The sequence below is a fragment of the Oncorhynchus mykiss genome, chromosome 1 (assembly GCF_057628025.1).
Source record: "Oncorhynchus mykiss isolate SJ-2025 chromosome 1, ASM5762802v1, whole genome shotgun sequence".
Lineage (NCBI taxonomy): Eukaryota > Metazoa > Chordata > Actinopteri > Salmoniformes > Salmonidae > Oncorhynchus > Oncorhynchus mykiss.
In genome coordinates this window covers 64,410,035-64,431,902 of record NC_143022.1, presented here as the reverse complement: position 1 = coordinate 64,431,902, position 21,868 = coordinate 64,410,035, and the positions used below count along the sequence as shown (strand labels likewise).

The following is a 21,868-nucleotide window of genomic DNA, read 5'->3' as shown; positions in this document are numbered from 1 at the left end:
GTACCACACCAATCATAGTTGATAATTTATTTACTAGAAAGCTAAAATGATGATAAAAGATACACATACACAAAGCATATTCTAGGCTATTGATTAGAACTTAGTATAACGAGCCAACACACTGTGGCGCGTGTTACCCAAAATTAGGATTTAAAAGAGAGAGAAAAAGAGAAAGTACATGAGAGAAATATACATTTGGGTGATTTTGTCAGCTATGCTTATTCTAACCCTAGCCTTGCCCCAAACTGCCACTCTTATGAGTCAGAATATAATGATGTAATTACGTGGGGAAGGTCTCCGTGGATTCTCCGCGTGGACCGTTCAGGCTGCTCAATGACGCACTTCTCCGGCAAAACTCTTCGGTTGTCCTCACGATGTCAGTGTCCTTTTGGCTTAGGAGTCTGTTCCCTCGCCCTTGCTCTGGAAGGGCTCTTCTGAGGACAGACAGCTCTGTAGCTCAGAGCTCACAGCGTAGGAACGAAACCGTGTAGATACCACGATTCGATGGGGAGTGGAGGCTAGGTGATTCGACTTGAATTCACCCGCTTAGACACAGCTACTCATCCATAGCTTGGGTAGAAAAATATTTATTTGTCTTCAAACTTGTGTTGCGTTTTGGGTTCGTTGACTTTTTAGACCTCGGCTGCAGCTTGGGTCACTTAGTCTGATCTGTTCATTCTTCACTCACAGGTTTTATACCCTTGGGTCAGAAGTGGGCGTAGCCGCCTTTAGGGCAATTCCCTGGGCGTATCAAGTTAAGGGCAAGGTCTAGATTTTACTCAAATCCAATTTTAGACAACTAACTTCACATTTCATCTTTACCAAAACATTCTCTTTGATTTGGACATTTTCCATACAACATACAATGTATAAACATAAAACATATACTAGGTAAACTGTTGACGTTACAATGTTTTCTTAATAACGTCATCTATTAACCTTTAATAACAAAACAAAAATGACATACATTTTCATATTCCATCTATCGTCATGACCACCATTGTGGCTGACGGAAACCATTGTTCCAAAGTCACTTTATTTCATGTTTAATGTTCTGAGGCTGGTTCTTCATATTGAGGGGACACAGGAATGTTGTGTGGTCTAAGATTTACCAGGGGCGTGAGGGGTCATAAAACCCCCACATCTTCAGACCCCTAGATCTCTCCTCCTCTGTTGAGGTTGAGAGACAATCTCTAGGGTTGTGGTCTCCTGTAACCTGACCTGATCAGGACAGTCATGACAGCAGTGATCTGGCAAATGTTTCAAAAAAGGATATGGGTAATATTCTCAGGAGTTTCTATGCCACCTACTGAATACGGAGTGGTTTGATTTGCAGTTGCACTTTTGCCGACGAAAACTGAAGCCAGACTCATTCGTAATAAAAGACGACAAAAATGGTTTGAGATATGCAGCACTGAGTTTCAATGAAGAAACCAAGAACCACAACAATGCAATGGAAAGAGACAGAGAGAATTGTCATGGCTACATGTATGGCAGAACTATGGACATCGTCTCTAGAAACCAAGGTTCTGGAACTATCAAACAGCGCTTGGGTAGTTTTGCTTTACTTGGCAGACAATATGAATAGAACTAACGACCAGAGAACGCCAAAAATGTCATTTGACTACCAGTGAATGTAGCATCACGTTTTGTTGAAAAATGTATAGTTTGGGAAATAATCTACATTTTTTTTTAATGGTACCAGTTGTATTAAAGCAATAATACACTCGAGTGTATTATGATATACATTATTGAAATGTATATCATGGCTGTGGTGGTCTACACCACTTGGGTTCGCATTGTGGCTATGACCACGTCACACCCATGATAAAAATGTCATAACACATGGCCTCTCGTGTCTTATTGCTTAAATAAGGCCTTGCTCTAAAGAATGTCATGAATGATAGAATGAATGCATCATCAACAATCTAGTTGACATCAGTAAACCAGTGATTCCGTGTATAATTTCAAAATTACATCAGTTTGTTGACCGGTTTTAAGGAAATGAAAAGCTTTGAAAACGATACAACATGTTTCTGATAGTATTTCAGTTCGTCTTGGATGCATATTTTATGTGGTTGAAAGTTAAATACGGTCCATTTTTATGTTGCTGAATTTTTGAGAACTTTTAGTCTACATAAGACGGAACCTACATGTGCATTCACTCACATTTTCTCAAGATGAAAGAAATGATATTCCTCCACTCCTGTTCCTGAGACAAAATTAACATTTGGTCTATAATTTTACTCCAAGAAACACTTAACTCTGTAGGAGTTAATACTGTAATAGGCTACATGTGAGGCCTACAGTCAGTGTTCAGACTTCAGTTACTATTCCAACTATTACTGTTCCCATCCGAACTTCAAAGGTGATACTATGCAAAACTGAGCCTGCGCAATCCGCAAAAACTGCGTTAAGCGGGATAAGATGTTCACATGCCACAGTGTCTGTCTAAGATCAGCATATCCCAGGCATCTTATTTGGGTTTCTCAAAACAGGGATAGGAGCTTATTTGAGTTTTTGTAAACGGCATATGATGTTTCTATGCGTCAACACAAAAACGGAATACTTGAGTATCCCAAATAATAACGGGATATTGGTGTGCATCTAAACGTGGTCAGAGACACTTCAGTATATGATTTGTGAATCATTTATTCTCTCTCTCCTTCACTCCTCCATCCACTCTCTCCCCTCAGCGTTTCTACGTGGCAAGCTCACGGCAGCTGCGTCGTCTGGACTCTGTGTCTCGGTCTCCCATCTATTCTCACTTTGGAGAGACAGTGTCTGGTCTGTCGGTCATCCGGGCCTATGGACACCAGGACCGCTTCCTCAAACACAACGAGAAAATAATTGATGAAAACCTCAAGTCGGTCTACCTGTGGATAATCTCGAACAGGTCAGGAACACACTCAGTTTTGTTCATGTCAAAACAGCACGGGATAATATGAGTTCCATTCTGTCTGAAATGTTACGGCGAATCTGTGATGTCTGATGTTTGACTAAATGTCTGTCTGTCTTGTCAGTCTTGTCTCTCTGTCTCACAGGATGTTGCTGAGGGGACGACAGCTCATAATAATGGCTGGAATGGAGTGAATGGAATGGTATCATTTGTTTGACGCGTTCGCAACCATTCCATTTATTCCGTTCCAACCATTCCATTTATTCCGTTCCAACCATTCCATTTATTCCGTTCCAACCATTCCATTTATTCCGTTCCAACCATTCCATTTATTCCGTTCCAACCATTCCATTTATTCCGTTCCAACCATTCCATTTATTCCGTTCCAGCCATTCCATTTATTCCGTTCCAACCATTCCATTTATTCCGTTCCAACCATTCCATTTATTCCGTTCCAGCCATTCCATTTATTCCGTTCCAACCATTCCATTTATTCCGTTCCAACCATTCCATTTATTCCGTTCCAGCCATGACTATTTGTATTTGTATTAATTATGGATCCCCATTAGACGCTGCCAAGGCAGAAGCTACTCTGCCTGGGGTCCAGCAAAATGAAGGCAGTTATAGAATTTTAAAAACATTACAATACATTCACAACAGATTTCTCAACACATTAAGTGTGTGCCCTCGGGCCCTTACTCTACTACCACATATCTACCACACAAAAGCCATGTGTACATGTGTGTATAGTGCGTACGTTATCGTGTGTTTGTATACATGTGTCTGTGCCTATGTTTGTGTTGCTTCACAGTCCCCGCTGTTCCAAAAGGTGTGTTTTTATCTGTTTTTTTCATCAAATTTTATCAAAGTTGTGGAATAAAGTTCCATGTAATCATGGCTCTTCTGTAGTATTGTGCGCCTCCCATAGTCTGTTCTGGACTTGGGGACTGTGAAGAGATCTCTGGTGGCATGTCTTGTGGGGTATGCATGTGTGTCTGAGCTGTGTGCCAGTAGTTCAAACAGACAGCTCGGTGCATTCAACATGTCAATACCTCTCCCAAATACAAGTAGTGATGCCGTCAATCTCTCCTCCACTTTGAGCCAGGGGAGATTGACATGCATATTATTATTGTTAGCTCTGAACATCTAAGGGCCAGCCGTGCTGCCCTGTTCTGAGCCAATTGCAATTTTCCTAAGTCCTTCTGTGGCACCTGACCACATGACTGAACAGTAGTCCAGGTGCGACAAAACTAGGGTCTGTAGGACCTGCCTTGTTGTTAGTGCTGTTAAGAAGGCAGAGCAACACTTTATTATGGACAGACTTCTCCCAATGTTATTGACCATGACAGTTTACAATCCAGGGTTACTCCAACCAGTTTAGTCACCCCAACTTGCTCAATTTCCACATTATTCATTACATGATTTAGTTGAGATTTAGGGTTAGTGAATGATTTGTACCAAACACAATGCTTTTAGTTTTTGAAATATTTAGGACTAACTTATTCCTTTCCACCAATTCTGAAACTAACTGCAGCTCTTTGTTAAGTGTTGCAGTCATTTCAGTCGCTGTAGTAGCTGATGTGTATATTATTGAGTCATCCGCAGTGACATGTCGTTAGTAAAGATGAGCCCATCCTCCCCAATTAAGGTGCCAGCAGCCGCCTGTGGTCTGTCTGTCTTGTTTGTCTACCTTCATCTTCTGTCTGTCTGTCTGTCTGTCTGTCTGTCTGTCTGTCTGTCTGTCTGTCTGTCTGTCTGTCTGTAATGTCTGTAATGTCTGTAATGTCTAATGTCTGTCTTTCTGTCCTGCAGGTGGCTGGCCATCCGTCTAGAGTTCCTTGGTAACCTGGTAGTGTTTTTCTCAGCTCTGCTTGCTGTCATTGCCCGGGACTCTCTGGACAGTGGCCTGGTCGGCCTCTCCATCTCCTATGCCCTCAACGTGAGTACACCACACGCGCGCGTACACACACAAACAGTGTTCTTCTGTGTTGTGCCTACTGAATATGACCTTGACCTATTTATCTCCTAATTCACTGTACTATACCAGAGAGAGGAGTGCTTTGTTGAGGATGGTTGAGCTGTGCTTTCAATGGTCAAATCTCAGTAAAATGAAGGACTGTATGAGGTGTTTCAAAGGACTAACTGGTTTAGGGTTCGAGCTGCCACCATGGTATCAGTCAGAATGAGGAGATGGAGATAAGTAATCCAGGTTTAGAGTTGAACACGAACACAGAGGCACATGGGGGAGGGTTTTGGAATGGAGGTTTGGTAGGGCCGGTAGTGTGGTAGGTAGGGAGGTAGGGAGGTGGGTAGGGAGGTTGGATGAGATACAAAATGGAAACATTAAAAACAGAAACATAAACGGTGCATTCATGGCAATGTACTGCCAGGTGGCTATGGGGGAAATATGGGCTTAACATGTACTGTATATTCTGCTTATATAGGGAACTGAGAGGGGTGACAGGAGAGAAGAGGTGACTAGGGAATAGAAAACAGGTGTGGAGGCAAGGGGCGTGGCCTGGGGTAATTGGGAGCAATTAGGTGTCCTGTTACAGTGCTATGACCCTTCACAACACTCTGGCTGCGTTTACACATGCAGCTCAATTCTGATCGTTTGCCCAATTATTTAAAATAAATATTGTGGAAAATATCAGAATTGGGCTGCCTGTGTAAACGCATCCAATGTAACTTGTGCATCTAGACCTGTCTTTTATATGTAAATATCAAGAGTAGATGCTCTCAAATGTAAGTGCCATTGTGTTACCATCTAACCAACCTCTGATTCAGTTCTGTTAAACTGAAGTGGTACAGTGGTACTTTAATGGTCATACATACTGAATATATTATTATTATTATTATTACTTTATTTTGTTTGCACGTTGAGATGATGTTGTGATGAAAAATACTAATGTATTATTATTATGTAAGGAGATGAATCAGGGTTAAGTCCTGGGTTACTGTTGAGTACTCCCTGACACATGTGTATTTGCAAAAAGCACTTAATGGATTTTATGGATGATGGAATGATAATGAAGTGATGATGACTTGATGGTAATGACCCTAACCCCTGACATGTAGGTGACCCAGACACTGAACTGGCTGGTGAGGATGACATCAGAACTGGAGACCAACATAGTAGCTGTGGAGAGAGTCAGCGAGTACACGGAGATGGAGAATGAGGTCTGTGTGTGTTCAATGAGAATGATAGACACAGTTGACGTCAGAAGTTTACACACACTTAGGTTGGAGTCGTTCAAAATAATTTTTCAACCACTCCACAAATGTCTTGTTAACAAACTATAGTTTTGGCAAGTCGGTTAGGACATCTACTTCGTGCATGACACTAGTCATTTTTCCAACAATTCTTTACAGACAGATTATTTCACTTATAATTCACTGTATCACAATTCCAGTGGGTCAGAAGTTTGCATACACTAAGTTGACTGTGCCTTTAAACAGCTTGGAAAATTCCCGAAAATTATGTCATGGCTTTAGAAGCTTCTGATAGGCTAATTGACATCATTTGAGTCAATTGGAGGTGTATCTGTTGATGTATTTCAAGGCCTACCTTCAAACTCAGTGCCTCTTTGCTTGACATAATGGGAAAATCAAAAGAAATCAGCCAAGAACTCCAAGTCTGGTTTGTCCTTGGGAGCAATTTCCAAACACCTGAATGTACCATGTTCATCTGTACAAACAATAGTACGCAAGTATAAACACCATGGGACCACGCAGCCGTCATACTGCTCAGTAAGGAGACGCGTTCTGTCTCCTAGATAGGAACGCACTTTAGTGCGAAAAGTGCAAATCATTCCCAGAACAACAGCAAAGGACCTTGAGAAGATGCTGGAGGAAACAGGTACAAAAGTATCTATATCCACAGTAAAACGAGTCCTATATCGACATAACCTGAAAGGCCGCTCAGCATGGAATAAGCCACTGCTTCAAAACCGCCGTAAAAAAGCCAGACTACGGTTTGCAACTGCACATGGGGACAAAGATCGTACTTTTTGGAGAAATGTTCTCTGGTCTGATGAAACAAAAATAGAACTGTTTGGCCATAATAACCATCGTTACATTTGGAGGAAAAAGGGGGAGGCTTGCAAGCCGAAGAACACCATTCCAACCATGAGGCATGGGAGTGGCAGCATCATGTTGTGGGGGTGCTTTGCTGCAGGAGGGACTGGTGAACTTCACAAAATAGATGGCATCATGAGGTAGGAAAGTTATGTGGATATATTGAAGCAACATCTCAAGACATCAGTTAAAGCTTGGGTCTTCCAAATGGACAATGACCCCAAGCATACTTCCAAAGTTGTTGCAAAATGTCTTAAGGATAACATAGTCAAGGTATTGGAGTGGCCATCACAAAGCCCTGACCTCAATCCTATAGAAAATGTGTGGGCAGAACTGAAAAAGCGTGTACGAGCCAGGAGGCCTACAAACCTGACTCAGTTATATCAGCTCTGTCAGGAGGAATGATGGCGCAGTCACAGGGCCGATGTGGAGGAAGCGAGGTGGCACTGGCCTACTGAAAACCTCCCGGAGGTCCTGGTACTCCGCGGGAATGGCAGAGAGGTCCGGGGCTTTTCCCAAGCCCACAGGAAGACGTCCTGGGGCAGGCAGCGCCGACTTCAGGCAATGTGCATGGATAGAACCAGTAACCCAGTCGATCAGCGGATTATGCCTCTGGAGCCAGGAAAACCCCAAAACCACAGGTGCATGAGGGGATCCGATGGGTAGGAACTGCATAGACTCGCTGTGATACACCCGACACTGTCAGGTTAATGGGACACGTAGTGTGGGTAACTCTGCCAATAGAGCACCCATCCAATGCTCTGACATCCATTGGAATGGAGAGGGGTTGTGTATGGATTCCTAGCTCCGACAACAGGGTAGCATCCATAAGGCTCTCGTCGGCCCCAGAGTCTATGAGCACCCGAAGAGATTTTGACCGGTCACCCAACAACAGGGTAGCATGGATAGGGGTACGAGAAATGGAAGATGGGAAACTCCCCGTACTGCTCATCAGCGTACTAGTACCTACTAGAGAAAGAATGTCCCGTAGCTCCACAATACAGACAGCTCTGGATGTTAAGTCTGCGTAAGCGCTCAGCAGGAGACCATCTAGCCCTGCCCAGTTGCATGGGTTCCGGAGGAGACGACTCGACAGCCCTCGTCACCCGAGTTCTCTCAGAGGTCACATCAGATCCCTCGGAGGCAAGGTATAAATCGAGGACAAGTGTCATCGAAAGAGAACAGACTCCCTCTTACGTTGCCGTTACCGCCCATCAATCCGGATGGTCAAGGCTATGAGGGAGTCAAGGTCCAGCGGCAGCTCACGGGTTACGAGCTCGTCTATAATCTAATCACCTCCAATAATCTGTGAAGGAATGCGTTAAACAGGGCTTCTGGGTTCCAGGCACTCTCAGCCGCCAACATGCGAAAATCTACCCCGCACTCTGCCACACTACGGGAACCCTTACGTAGTTGGAGAAGCTTACGAGCTGCCTCCCTCCCAGACAACGGAGAATCAAACACTTTACGTACCTCCGCCACAAACTCCTCCAGTCTGAGGCAAACGGTGGATTGTTTCTCCCACACCACCGTACCCCAGGCAAGAGCCCCCCCGGACTTCAGCGTTATCACGTACTCTATCCTCCAGCGATCCGAGGGAAATGAAGAGGGTTGCAGCTCAAAGAGGAGGGTACACTGGTAGAGATCCGGCAGGATCCGAGATCTCCAGCGTAGCTCTCCGGAGGAGGTAAGTGGCGTTCTTGGGACGCCGGGGTAGAAATACCGCTGGTAGCGGGGTATTTGACAGTCTAGGGGTGTTACTGTATTGGCGGGCTGCCTCACAGACAATCCGTGGAATTGCTTCAGCAATATGTTGAAAGCACGGTCCTGGCGTTCCGCCAAGGTCTGGAGTCCTCCCAGAAGACCTTGAAGTAACTTGTGTCTTCCAATGGTGGCTCCCTGGGAGGAGACGGCGTTGTGGAGCTGGTTCGAGTCTGCTGGGTCAGTCATGGCCAGTTCGTACTATCACAACTCAAGATATGACCCAGATGCAGACACAGGAGGCGGATAGTACAGTTCTCAGATCATTTATAAACATGAGGCAGGCAAAGGGCAGGTAGAGGACAAGCAGAGGTTCGTGAGTCAGGCTGGTACAGGACGGTAGGCAGGGTCGGGGTCAGGGCAGGCAGAGACTCGTAATCTGGTCAGTGTCAGGCAGGTACAGGATGGCAGGCAGGCATGGGGTCAGGGCAGGCTGAATGGTCAGAACCGGGAAAAACTAGGAAACGAAACTTGAGGAACAGGAAGATGTGAAAGCACGCTGGTAAGACAAGACAAGACGGAACTGGCAACAGAGAACACAGGTATAATGGGGCAGATGGGCAACACCTGGAGGGGGGTGGAGACAAGCATAAAGACAGGGGAAACAGATCAGGGTGTGACAGTGATAGACATTTGGGTGACAACTAAACCAAAAAGCAGACAGATTTTCCATTGGAATTTGGTTATGCTTTTAGATGGTTGAAGCATAGGTATAACACATTGGAATTTCAACTATCTTTTTGAGTTGAGACACTCATTGACCAGTGTCTCAACCAAATATTACCCAGTTATCCATGTTGAAATTACATAGTGTTCCCAGTGGGAAGCATTTCCTGACAAGGCTTTGCAGGTGTAGAATGAGACCTTGTTTGAGCTGAGTGTATAATATGTTGAATTTGAAAACATACTGCTTGTGAACAGTCTGATGTTAAATAGACAGTGAAAACATGTCTGTTCTGTGAGTTACAGTATAGAAACACTGTGTCATCAACTTGGACCATCAACTGTCTTTTAGTGATGGGAAGTTTGGCTCTTTTTACTGACTCTGATCTTTTTTAACTCGTTCAGTCAATAGAACGGCTCATTTCGTTCATTTGATTCAGTAATGCCCAGGGCACGTAGGATCACCTACCAGCGAACGATGGACTAAAAATCTGGGGGAAAAAAAATCTGGATTCTACAAGCCTATTGTTCATCATAGGGGTCTTGTTATTCGAGCTGTCATTTGTGACTGAGACTTATAAAAGTGTGCTTCAAACAATGTACATTGCAAATTCACATTTTAGTCATTTAGCAAATGCTCTTATCCAGAGCGATTGACAGTAGTGAGTTCACACATTTGTATTTGTACTGGTCCCCGTGGGAATCGAAGCCCCAACCCTGGCATTGTAAGTGTCATGCTCTATCAACTGAGCCACACAGGACCCCAAAAATAAGACTGTTTACTGATGCCTTTGAAGCATCAGTAAACATCACTTCTGGCGTTAGCCCAATGCTTCAGACACACTGTTTTAGAACACGCGTGTGCCCATCCATTTTCATGTGACAGTTTTCTTAAGCTAGTTTTGGTAAACGCGTGTGTGTGTGTGTGCTACGTGTATGTGTCTTTGTTAGGTGGAGTTGTATATGAAACGTGCATGTGTGTTTGAACAGGCGGACTGGGTGTCAGGGATACGACCGCCAGAGAAGTGGCCTGAGGCTGGGAGGCTGAGGTTCGAAAACTTCAAGGTCCGCTACCGACCTGAACTGGATTTGGTGCTGCACGGGATCACCTGCGACATCGACAGCACAGAGAAGGTGGGTGAGAGAGACAGAGAGACCAGCGTCAGACACTACACATACCGTGGGGTCCGAAATGATTTACACCCTTGATAAAGTTGAGCAATAATGACTGTATAAAATGAATCATTCAAATACAGAGCTATATTGTATGCAATTTTTTTTGTAAATTATTATATTATTTGTATACTAATACAATTGCTCAGAGAAAGAGATTTTGTTTAACAAATAATATTAATTTTCCTCAAAAAGGTAGGGTTCAAACAGTCATTATTGCTAATCTTCATCAAGGTTTTCAATCATTTTGACCCCACTGTCTGGTATCATATTTCACATACCATGTCGACAAAGAAACAATGTATATACTGTAACAGTCTACGTGCAAAGAAAACTAATGGAACCTATAATAAGTATTCACCCCCCAGGACTTTTTTACATTTTGTTGTGTTACAAAGTGGTATTGAAATGGATTTAAATGTTGTTTTTGTCATTGATCCAAAAAAACTAATCTATAATATCAAAGTGAAAATAATAACGTTATAAATGTTTACAAATTAATACAAAATAAACAACTAAAATATATTATTCACCCCCTTTGTTATGCCAAGCCTAAATTAGTTCAGGAGTAAAAATTGGCTTTAAAAAAATGACATGGTTTCACTCACATCACGTCTCATAAAGAAGGGCAGCAATTGGTGTATTGGCCATACAGTATACCACAAACCTCAGAGGTGCTTTATTGCTATTATAAACTCGTTACCAACGTAATTAAAAGTGTAAAAATACCTGTGGTATATGGTGTGATCAGTGGAGGAAGGGGAGGACCAATTTCAACAAACGTACTAACTAAAAATATTTACATGTAACCAAATAATTGATTAAAACACACTGTTTTGCAATGAAGGTCTACAGTAGCCTCAATAGCACTCTGTAGGGTAGCACCATGGTGTAGCCGGAGGATAGTTAGTTTCCGTCCTCCTCTGGGTACATTGACTTCAATACAAAACCTAGGAGGCTTATGATTCTCACCCCCTTCCATAGACTTGCACAGTAATTATGACAATTTCCAAACTATCAGAGCTCTTGCCATGCTGTCCACCCAATCAAAGGATCAGATAATGAATCTAGTACTGAAAGCATAAGCTACAGCTAGCTTGCATTGCAGTGCATAAAATGTGGTGAGTAGTTGACTCAAAGAGCGAGGAAGACAACAGTTGAACAGTTTGAACAATTTTTTAAATGTTTTAATTAAAAAGCAAGAGAGAGTGAGCTAGCTATATTTTGGAATTTTTCACTTACTTATTTAGCGAATGCAGCTAGCTAGTTTAGACTACTCAAACAGAGAGGGATGCTATGTTAGCTAGTTGGCTATGGCTATCCAACACTGGAACTCTTCCAAGTCAAGATAAGCTTTTCGTTTTATTAATTTATTGCCACAGGTGTAACTGCTAAACTCCTTGCTGACTGTACACTGTTGTACATGATTGTAACGGGTTTACTAACTTGTTAGTTTTAGTAGCCATATGATGTTATAATATGGTGACACCAATGTAAGCTGTGTGTAGCAGTTAGCGTTTATGATATGAAGTTTTGGCTTGGAAAGTTTTTTTTTTACCTGGTCACAGACAGCTGATGTTTTGTGCACTGAAGTCCACAAGTGAAGGGAAAAGGTGTGAGGAAGAGAGAGCGTAGATGCGAGAAGAAATGATACAACGATCAAAGGTCTAATGCCGTATGTATGCGGCTGCTATGAAAGTGAACTCTGTTTGCGTGTGAGGGGGTGTATTCCTTCCACCGATTCTGTTGAAAAACATTTTGTAAACGGAAGTAAATGTAACGAAACGAGGATAAACATAACTGAATTTGTCCAATATAAACTATTGTTTGCAATTGTTGGACATTACGAACACTGAAAAAGTGTGTTTGTGTGTGCATGCGTGGGTGGGTGTACAGTGCCTTCGGAAAGTATTCAGACCCCTAGACTTTTTCCACATTTTGTTACGTTACAGCCTTATTCTAAAATGGATTAAATTAAGAAAAAATACTCAGCAATCTATACACAATACCCCATAATGAACATTTTTGCAAATGGCTTACAAATAAAAAACAATAGAAAAAGCTTATTTACATAAGTATTCAGACCCTTTGCTATGAGACTCTTTAACTAGTCGGACGCAAAGGATTTACTTCAGATACCTGACATGGCCAAAATCCCCGTCATTCGCATGAAGAAGAGACAAAGATTTCAGGGACGTCGGTCAAGGTGCCTTGCAAGGATTCGACGGCGAGTGAGTAATCCTGCTTTACCATCAGTCCTATTAGCCAATGTGCAATCATTGGATAATAACATGAATGAGCTCCGATCAAGACTAACCTACCAACGGGACATTAAAAACTGTAATATATTTTGTTTTGTCGAGTTGTTTCACACAATCTAATATTAAGGAAGTCTCTAGGTTTTGCTCACCTGAGGTAGAACATCTGCACTGAGCTAAAGGGTAGAGCTGCCGCTTTCAATGAGCGGGACTCTAACCCAGACGCCTATAAGAAGTTCTGCTATGCCCTCTATGACGAACCATCAAACGTGCAAAGCGTCAAAACAGGACTAAGATTGAATTGATCTGTGTGATCACGCTTTCCGTAACCGATGTGAGTAAGACCTTTAAACAGGTCAACATTCACAAGGCCACAGGGCAAGATGGATTACCTGCCTAAATTTACTACTGGCCCGTAGCACTCACATCTGTAGCCATGAGGTGCTTTGAAAGGCTGGTCATGGCTCAAATCAACACAATTATACCAGAAACCCTGGACCCACTCCAATTTGCATACCGCCCCAACAGATCCACAGATGATGCAATCTCTATTGCACTCCACACTTCCCTCTCCCACATGGACAAAAGGAACACCTACGTGAGAATGCTATTCTTTGACTACAACTCTGCGTTCAACACCATAGTGCCCTCAAAGCTCATCACTAAGCTAAGGACCCTGGAACTAAACACCTCCCTCTGCATCTGGATCCTGGACTTCCTGACGGGCCGCTCCCAGTTGGTAAAGGTAGGTAACAACACATTTGCCACACTGTTCCTCAACACGAGGGACCCTCAGGGGTACGTGCTCAGTCCCCTCCTGTACTCCCTGTTCACCCATGACTGTATGGCCAAATGATTGTGGAATACAGGAAAAGGAGGGCAGAGCTCGCCCCCATTCCAATTGAGGCTGGTGTCCACATCATCAAACAACTATCATGGTCCAAACACACCAAGACAGTCGTGAAGAGGGCACGACAAGGCAACAACAATTCCCACCTCAGGAGACTGAAAAGATTTGACATGGGACATGACATCCTCAAAAAGCTTGGTTTTGCAATTGCTCGGCCTCCGACCTCAAGGCACGACAGATGATAGTGCATATGGCCCAGTACATCACTGGGGCCAAGCTTCCTGCCATCCAGGTCCTCTATACCAGGCGGTGTCAGAGGAAGGCCCTAAAAACTGTCAACGACTCCAGCCACCCTAGTCATAGACTGTTCTCTCTGCTACTGCATGGCAAGCAGGGCCAAGTCTAGGTCCAAAATATTTCTTAACAGCTTCTACCCCGAAGCCATAAGACTCCTGAACAGCTAATCAAATGGCTACCCAGACTACTTGCATTGCCCCCCCCACCCCCCACCCCCATTTTAATTCTGCTTCTACACTCTGTTTATTATCTATGCATAGTCACTTTACCTCTACCTACATGTACATATTACCTCGACTAAGCTGTGCCCCCGCAGATTGGCTCTGTACCGGTACGCCCTGTGTATATATTTATATATCTCTATTCTCCTCCTTTATTTTAATTTTATATATTTATGTTTTACTTCAGTTTATATTTCTTAAATGTATTGTTGGTTCAGGGCTTGTAAGTAAGCATATCACTGTTAGTCTACACCTGTTGTTTATGAAGCATGTGAGAAATAACATTTAATTTGATTTGGACTACACTGTTCTTCCCTGCAACTTGCTTTTAAATTGCGTCTCGAGGCAAAAGTCGTCTACTCTTTGTTAGATTATTAAAATAAACCATAGTCTTATAGGCACATGGGATTCCGTTCCTTGTTGTGCTTGACTACAGAAAGCAATATCGAATTGATGTGGGTGTGTTTGCTGCTTATGTTGTAGACACCTGATCTTGCATGATTGATGTTATCTTGTTTACTCTCCGGCTATTCTAAATAACAAGGTGTAGCCTAGGCCTAGTTATTTCTCCGTGGTTCTGACTTGTCTGCTCGTTGCACTTTGCCTTGTCAATCTGTGCACTCGGTAATCTGGGTACAAGGTAAAGTCTATTTAATGATGATTGACAACCATTAATGCATTCATGAAACCAGCTACTTTTTGAAGTTTATTAGCCCTAACTGTAAAATTCAAAATAATATGAGGGGCCCCCTCAAATGGTTTTTGCACCACCCAACCCGTGGCAAAACCCGAGCTCTGTTTTGACATAAGCATGAATATTCCAATTGAATGCAATGTATTGACATAAGCTTCAATTGGTTTACACTCCGCTTTTCCCAATGACTGAAATGCATTGACATAAGTGTCAACTGGTTGACCCTCATCTTTTCCCATTGACTGAAAATGTACTGATATAAGCGTGAATTGGTTGACACTCATCTTTTCCCATTGGCACAGCAAAGCCTGCAGTTGACTTAAGCACCAATTGGTTGATCCATAGATGACATTTTGAGGCTGATAATGGGTTGTAAATAATAATGGGCTGCAGAGCAAGCGACTCTGCTGTCCTCATAACTGGATAATTATTAAATGATTTGCATGTTTGCCTCATCCTCCTTTCTTATTAGGTCTAGGCTACTAGGCCTAGAATAATCATATTTTCCATCTTGGTATTTTTAGCTCAATTTCAATTTATTGTGGCCTGAAATATTTGTCATTCAAATTTAAACTGTGATTGAGAAACCATAGACTTTTTTCACAATTATTCACATTTGAAAGCTGCAATATGATATTACACACTTAATTACAACATTTGGCAAATATTCTTTATAAATAACTTTTCTTAATGCTTTTATGATATTTCAATTAGAACTAGCCGAGGTTTTTGGCCGTTTGGGTCACAATGGCAAGGAGGGATTTCTTTCCGTTTCTTAAAATAGCCTAAGTTTTGCTCAATTGTAAGGTTTGTTCAAACTCCTAATTCTATGTTTTCTATTTTCCTATTGTTTGCTCTCTCTATCATTATTACCTTAGGCCTACTATGTTTTCAGATGATCTCAAAAACAAAATTTAAAACTTTGTGAGATAACTTAGAACTTTGTTAGATTCATTCATTTTTTAATAATGACATAGTGCGGCGGGAGAAATTCAGCATGCATAAAACGAATAGAGTAGCTTCATAGGTCAAGTTATATTCATATCAAATGGAGATTCAAATTTAAATTAAAATAGGCATTAATAATAATTAGACATCGGACAGTCCGGTATAAAAATAGGCCCAGATCATTGGAGAGAGAAAACAAAAACATATTTTCTGACGGAACATTTTGCATTGTTTTGGTGAAACTCAGGTTTGTCTTCATTGTTCTTGTGCATTCTGTTTTTAGTTTATAACATATTTATGGAAATAGGTTATGCAGGCCATAGCAAAGGTATATGCCACTTGGCATCGGCGCCCAGGGAGCAGTTGTTGTTGGTTAACTGCCTTGTTGTTGTCGTTGGTTAACTGTTAACTGCGCAGAAGGGCAAATATTACCACCTTGCCTGACTCGGCAATTCAAACCAGTGAACTTTCTGTTACTGGCCCAACCCTCTTAACTGCTAGGCTACTTGCCACCCTACACAGGGACACGATCAGTCACTGCTACAGAGTTGGACAGAGGGCACACTTGGTCCCAAGCCTGTTTTTATCATGGCCAGCGCCATTAAGAACTGGCACTAATTTTTAAGCAAACATTGCATAACTGCAGGTGGCAGTAAACCACCAACATTGGCTTAACACTTGTTCTTTAGTACATCTCTATGGTCATGACCCATCTGCAACAAGAATTAAAGCAATACTCAAAGTCTTACTGAACGTCCTCCATCTTGTCCAGATCGGTATAGTGGGTCGAACAGGTGCTGGGAAGTCCAGTCTGACCAACTGCCTGTTTAGAATCATTGAGGCAGCAGAGGGACGGATCTTGATCGATGGGACAGACATCGCTACTCTAGGCCTACATGACCTCAGGACCAGACTGACTATTATACCACAGGTAACGCACACACAGAAATGCATGTATGCACGCTTACACACACATGCACGCACGCACCCACAGACACACACCCTTATAAATGGCACAAAGTTTATAATATTTTGACATGATGACATTTGTTTCTCCATTCGGTGTGTGTGTAGGACCCAGTGCTGTTCTCAGGGACGCTGCGTATGAACCTAGACCCGTTTGAGACCTTCAGTGATGAGGAGATCTGGCGCGTCCTCGAGCTGTCCCATTTGAAGGAGTACGTGGGGGGGTTACAGGAAGGACTGACCCACGAGGTGTCAGAGGGGGGAGAGAACCTCAGGTGGGTTACACTCACCTACCCGCACACTTCAGATACAAGGGCATCGTTGAAACTGAAACGCTGTCACCTTCGATTTGAAGAGTGTCTTTTATGTACTAGAAATATCTTGTTAGCTAGCTGCCCATTGCTAGTTGGTTGGATGGGCAGCCAGGCAGGTTGGAACTGCATAGCTAGCTAGTATTATTTGCACTTGTTGAAGTGTTCTTCGTTTCCTTAAAATAGAAGATGTATTCACATCACGCTGCGCCGTGGTCTCATCCATACAACGAACGTGACACTACCGATGGAAAGTTTTTGTAGGACATTAAATATAATGTTAGATCAATCAATAACATGGCTATCTAGCATGTTGCTGACAGTTTTATAAAATCGAACACATAGCCATAGAAAAACATTGGCAGTAGAATGGCCTGTGTTGAAAGTGGCACTGTCAGATTTCTGCCCTGCTAGACCTACCTGGGTCAACAATAAGAGCTGTTATTGTGAAGTGAAAATGTCTAGGAGCAATAACTGCTCAGCCGCAAAGTGGTAGGCCACACAAGCTCACAGAACGGCACCACTGAGTGCTGAAGCGCGTAGCGTGTAAAAATCCTCTGTTCTCAGTTGCAACACTCAATACCGAGTTCCAAACTGCCTCTGGAAGCAACATCAGCACAACAACTGTTCGTCGGGAGCTTCATGAAATGGGTTTCTATGGCTGAGCATCCACGCAGAAGCCTAAGATCAATACCAAGCGTCAGTTGGAGTAGTGTAAAGCCCGCCGCCATTGGACTGTGGAGCAGTGGAAACGTGTTCTCTTGAGTGATGTGTCACGTTTAACCATCTGGCAGTCAGATGGACGAATCTGCGTTTGGTGGATGCCAGGAGAAGGCTACCTGCCTAAATGCATAGTGCCAACTGTAGTTTGGTTGAGAAGGAATAATGGTCTTGGGCCATTTTTGATGGTTTGGGCTAGGCCCCTTAGTTCCAGTGAAGGAAAATCTTAAAGCTACAAAACGAGACTCCCCAAATTTTATCAGCATATTGATTGCGCAACCAGGGGTGGAAAAACCTTGGATCATTGTTACTCTAACTTCCGCGACGCATATAAGGCCCTGCCCCGCCCTCCTTTCGGAAAAGCTGACCACGACTCCATTTTGTTGATCCCTGCCTACAGACAGAAACTAAAACAAGAGGCTCCCACGCTGAGGTCTGTCCAACGCTGGTCCGACCAAGCTGACTCCACACTCCAAGACTGCTTCCATCACGTGGACTGGGACATGTTTCGTATTGCGTCAGATAACAATATTGACGAATACGCTGATTCGGTGTGCGAGTTCATTAGAACGTGTGTTGAAGATGTTCCCATAGCAACGATTAAAACATTCCCTAACCAGAAACCGTGGATTGATGGCAGCATTCGCGTGAAACTGAAAGCTCGAACCACTGCTTTTAATCAGGGCAAGGTGACTGGTAACATGACTGAATACAAACAGTGCAGCTATTCCCTCCGCAAGGCTATCAAACAAGCTAAGCGTCAGTACAGAGACAAAGTAGAATCTCAATTCAACGGCTCAGACACAAGAGGCATGTGGCAGGGTCTACAGTCAATCACGGACTACAAGAAGAAATCCAGCCCAGTCACGGACCAGGATGTCCTGCTCCCAGGCAGACTAAATAACTTTTTTGCCCGCTTTGAGGACAATACAGTGCCACTGACACGGCCTGCAACGAAAACATGCGGACTCTCCTTCACTGCAGCCGAGGTGAGTAAGACATTTAAACGTGTTAACCCTCGCAAGGCTGCAGGCCCAGACGGCATCCCCAGCCGCGCCCTCAGAGCATGCGCAGACCAGCTGGCCGGTGTGTTTACGGACATATTCAATCAATCCCTATACCAGTCTGCTGTTCCCAAATGCTTCAAGAGGGCCACCATTGTTCCTGTTCCCAAGAAAGCTAAGGTAACTAAGCTATACGACTACCGCCCCGTAGCACTCACTTCCGTCATCATGAAGTGCTTTGAGAGACTAGTCAAGGACCATATCACCTCCACCCTACCCGACACCCTAGACCCACTCCAATTTGCTTACCGCCCAAATAGGTCCACAGACGATGCAATCTCAACCACACTGCACACTGCCCTAACCCATCTGGACAAGAGGAATACCTATGTGAGAATGCTGTTCATCGACTACAGCTCGGCATTCAACACCATAGTACCCTCCAAGCTCGTCATCAAGCTCGAGACCCTGGGTCTCGACCCCGCCCTGTGCAACTGGGTACTGGACTTCCTGACGGGCCGCCCCCAGGTGGTGAGGGTAGGCAACAACATCTCCACCCCGCTGATCCTCAACACTGGGGCCCCACAAGTGTGCGTTCTGAGCCCTCTCCTGTACTCCCTGTTCACCCACGACTGCGTGGCCACGCACGCCTCCAACTCAATCATCAAGTTTGCGGACGACACAACAGTGGTAGGCTTGATTACCAACAATGACGAGATGGCCTACAGGGAGGAGGTGAGGGCCCTCGGAGTGTGGTGTCAGGAAAATAACCTCACACTCAACGTCAACAAAACTAAGGAGATGATTGTGGACTTCAGGAAACAGCAGAGGGAACACCCCCCTATCCACATCGATGGAACAGTAGTGGAGAGGGTAGCACGTTTTAAGTTCCTTGGCATACACATCACAGACAAACTGAATTGGTCCACTCACACAGACAGCATCGTGAAGAAGGCGCAGCAGCACCTCTTCAACCTCAGGAAGCTGAAGAAATTCGGTTTGTCACCAAAAAGCACTCACAAACTTCTACAGATGCACAAATGAGAGCATCCTGGCGGGCTGTATCACCGCCTGGTACGGCAACTGCTCCGCCCACAACCGTAAGGCTCTCCAGAGGGTAGTGAGGTCTGCACAACGCATCACCGGGGGCAAACTACCTGCCCTCCAGGACACCTACACAACCCGATGTTACAGGAAGGCCATTAAGATCATCAAGGACATCAACCACCCGAGCCACTGCCTGTTCACCCCGTTGTCATCCAGAAGGCGAGGTCAGTACAGGTGCATCAAAGCTGGGACCGAGAGACTGAAAAACAGCTTCTATCTCAAGGCCATCAGACTGTTAAACAGCCACCACTAACATTGAGTGGCTGCTGCCAACACACTGACACTGACACTGACTCAACTCCAGCCACTTTAATAATGGGAATTGATGGGAAATTATGTAAATATATCACTAGCCACTTTAAACAATGCTACCTAATATAATGTTACTTACCCTACATTATTCATCTCATATGCATACGTATATACTGTACTCTATATCATCGACTGCATCCTTATGTAACACATGTATCACTAGCCACTTTAACTATGCCACTTTGTTTACATACTCACCTCATGTATATACTGTACTCGATACCATCTACTGTATCCTGCCTATGCTGCTCTGTACCATCACTCATTCATATATCCTTATGTACATATTCTTTATCCCCTTACACTGTGTATAAGACAGTAGTTTTGGAATTGTTAGTTAGATTACTTGTTGGTTGTTACTGCATTGTCGGAACAAGAAGCACAAGCATTTCGCTACACTCGCATTAACATCTGCTAACCATGTGTATGTGACAAATACAATTTGATTTGATTTGATTTGACATTTTAGATGATTCTGTGCTTCCAACTTTGTGGCAAAAGTTTGGGGAAGGCCCTTTCCTGTTTCAGCATGACAATGCAACCATGCACAAAGCGAGGTCTATAATGGTTTGTCAAGGTCGGTGTGGAAGAACTTGACTCCTGCATAGAGCCCCGACCTCAACCCCAACCAGCACCGTTTGGGATGAATTGTAATCCCGACTGCAAGCCAGGCCTAATCGCCCAACATCAGTTCCTGGCCTCACTAGTGCTTTTTTTACCCCTTTTTCTCCCCAATTTCGTGGTATCAGATTGTTGTAGTAACTACTATCTTGTCTCATCGCTACAACTCCCATACGGGCTCGGGAGTGACGAAGGTTGAAAGTCATGTGTCCTCCGATACACAACCCAACCAAGCCGCACTGCTTCTTAACACAGTGCGCATCCAACCCGGAAGCCAGCCGCACCAATGTGTCGGAGGAAACACTGTGCACCTGGCGACCTTGGTTAGCGTGCACTGCGCCCGGCCCGCCACAGGAGTCGCTGGTGCGCGATGAGACAAGGACATCCCTACTGACCAATCCCTCCCTAACCCGGACGACGCTAGGCCAATTGTGCATCGCCACACGGACCTCCCGGTCGCGGCCAGTTACGACAGAGCCTGGGCGCGAACCCAGAGACTCTGATGGCACAGCTGGTGCTGCAGTACCACCCTTAACCACTGCGCCACCCGGGAGGCCTCACTAGTGCTCTTGTGGCTGAATGGAAGCAAGTCCCTGCAGCAATGTTCTAACAACTCACTAGATGAGTGGAGGCTTTTATAGCAGCAAAGGGGGGACCAACTCCATATTATTGCCATGACTTTGGAATGAGATGTTTGACGAGCAGGTGTACTTTTGGTGTACTTTGACAGGTTGTACATGTTTCCATTACAGTATTGGTCAGAGACAGTTGTTGTGTCTGGCCCGTGCCCTGCTGAGGAAGTCTCGTATTCTGATTCTGGACGAGGCTACAGCTGCTGTGGACCTAGAGACAGACAGCCTGATCCAGAAAACCATACGACGAGAGTTCTCCCATTGCACTGTACTCACCATCGCACACAGACTCCACAGCATCCTGGACAGTAGCAGGTAACACACATGCATATATATACACAGTATAGTCACTCC

General features: G+C 44.0%; 1 protein-coding gene across 3 annotated transcripts in view; it reads left to right on the top strand.

Moving 5' to 3' along the window:
- The window catches only part of abcc2 (ATP binding cassette subfamily C member 2), a 65,940-nt gene that overhangs the window by 42,293 nt on the left and 1,779 nt on the right, over positions 1–21,868 (top strand). For 2 of the 3 annotated variants that reach the window (XM_021604527.3, XM_090231754.1), the window contains 7 exons: positions 2,697–2,896; positions 4,712–4,838; positions 5,978–6,079; positions 10,391–10,534; positions 16,614–16,772; positions 16,916–17,082; positions 21,635–21,829. In XM_021604527.3, coding sequence (XP_021460202.3) covers positions 2,697–2,896; positions 4,712–4,838; positions 5,978–6,079; positions 10,391–10,534; positions 16,614–16,772; positions 16,916–17,082; positions 21,635–21,829 — 1,094 coding nt within the window. 3 annotated transcript variants of the gene reach the window in all.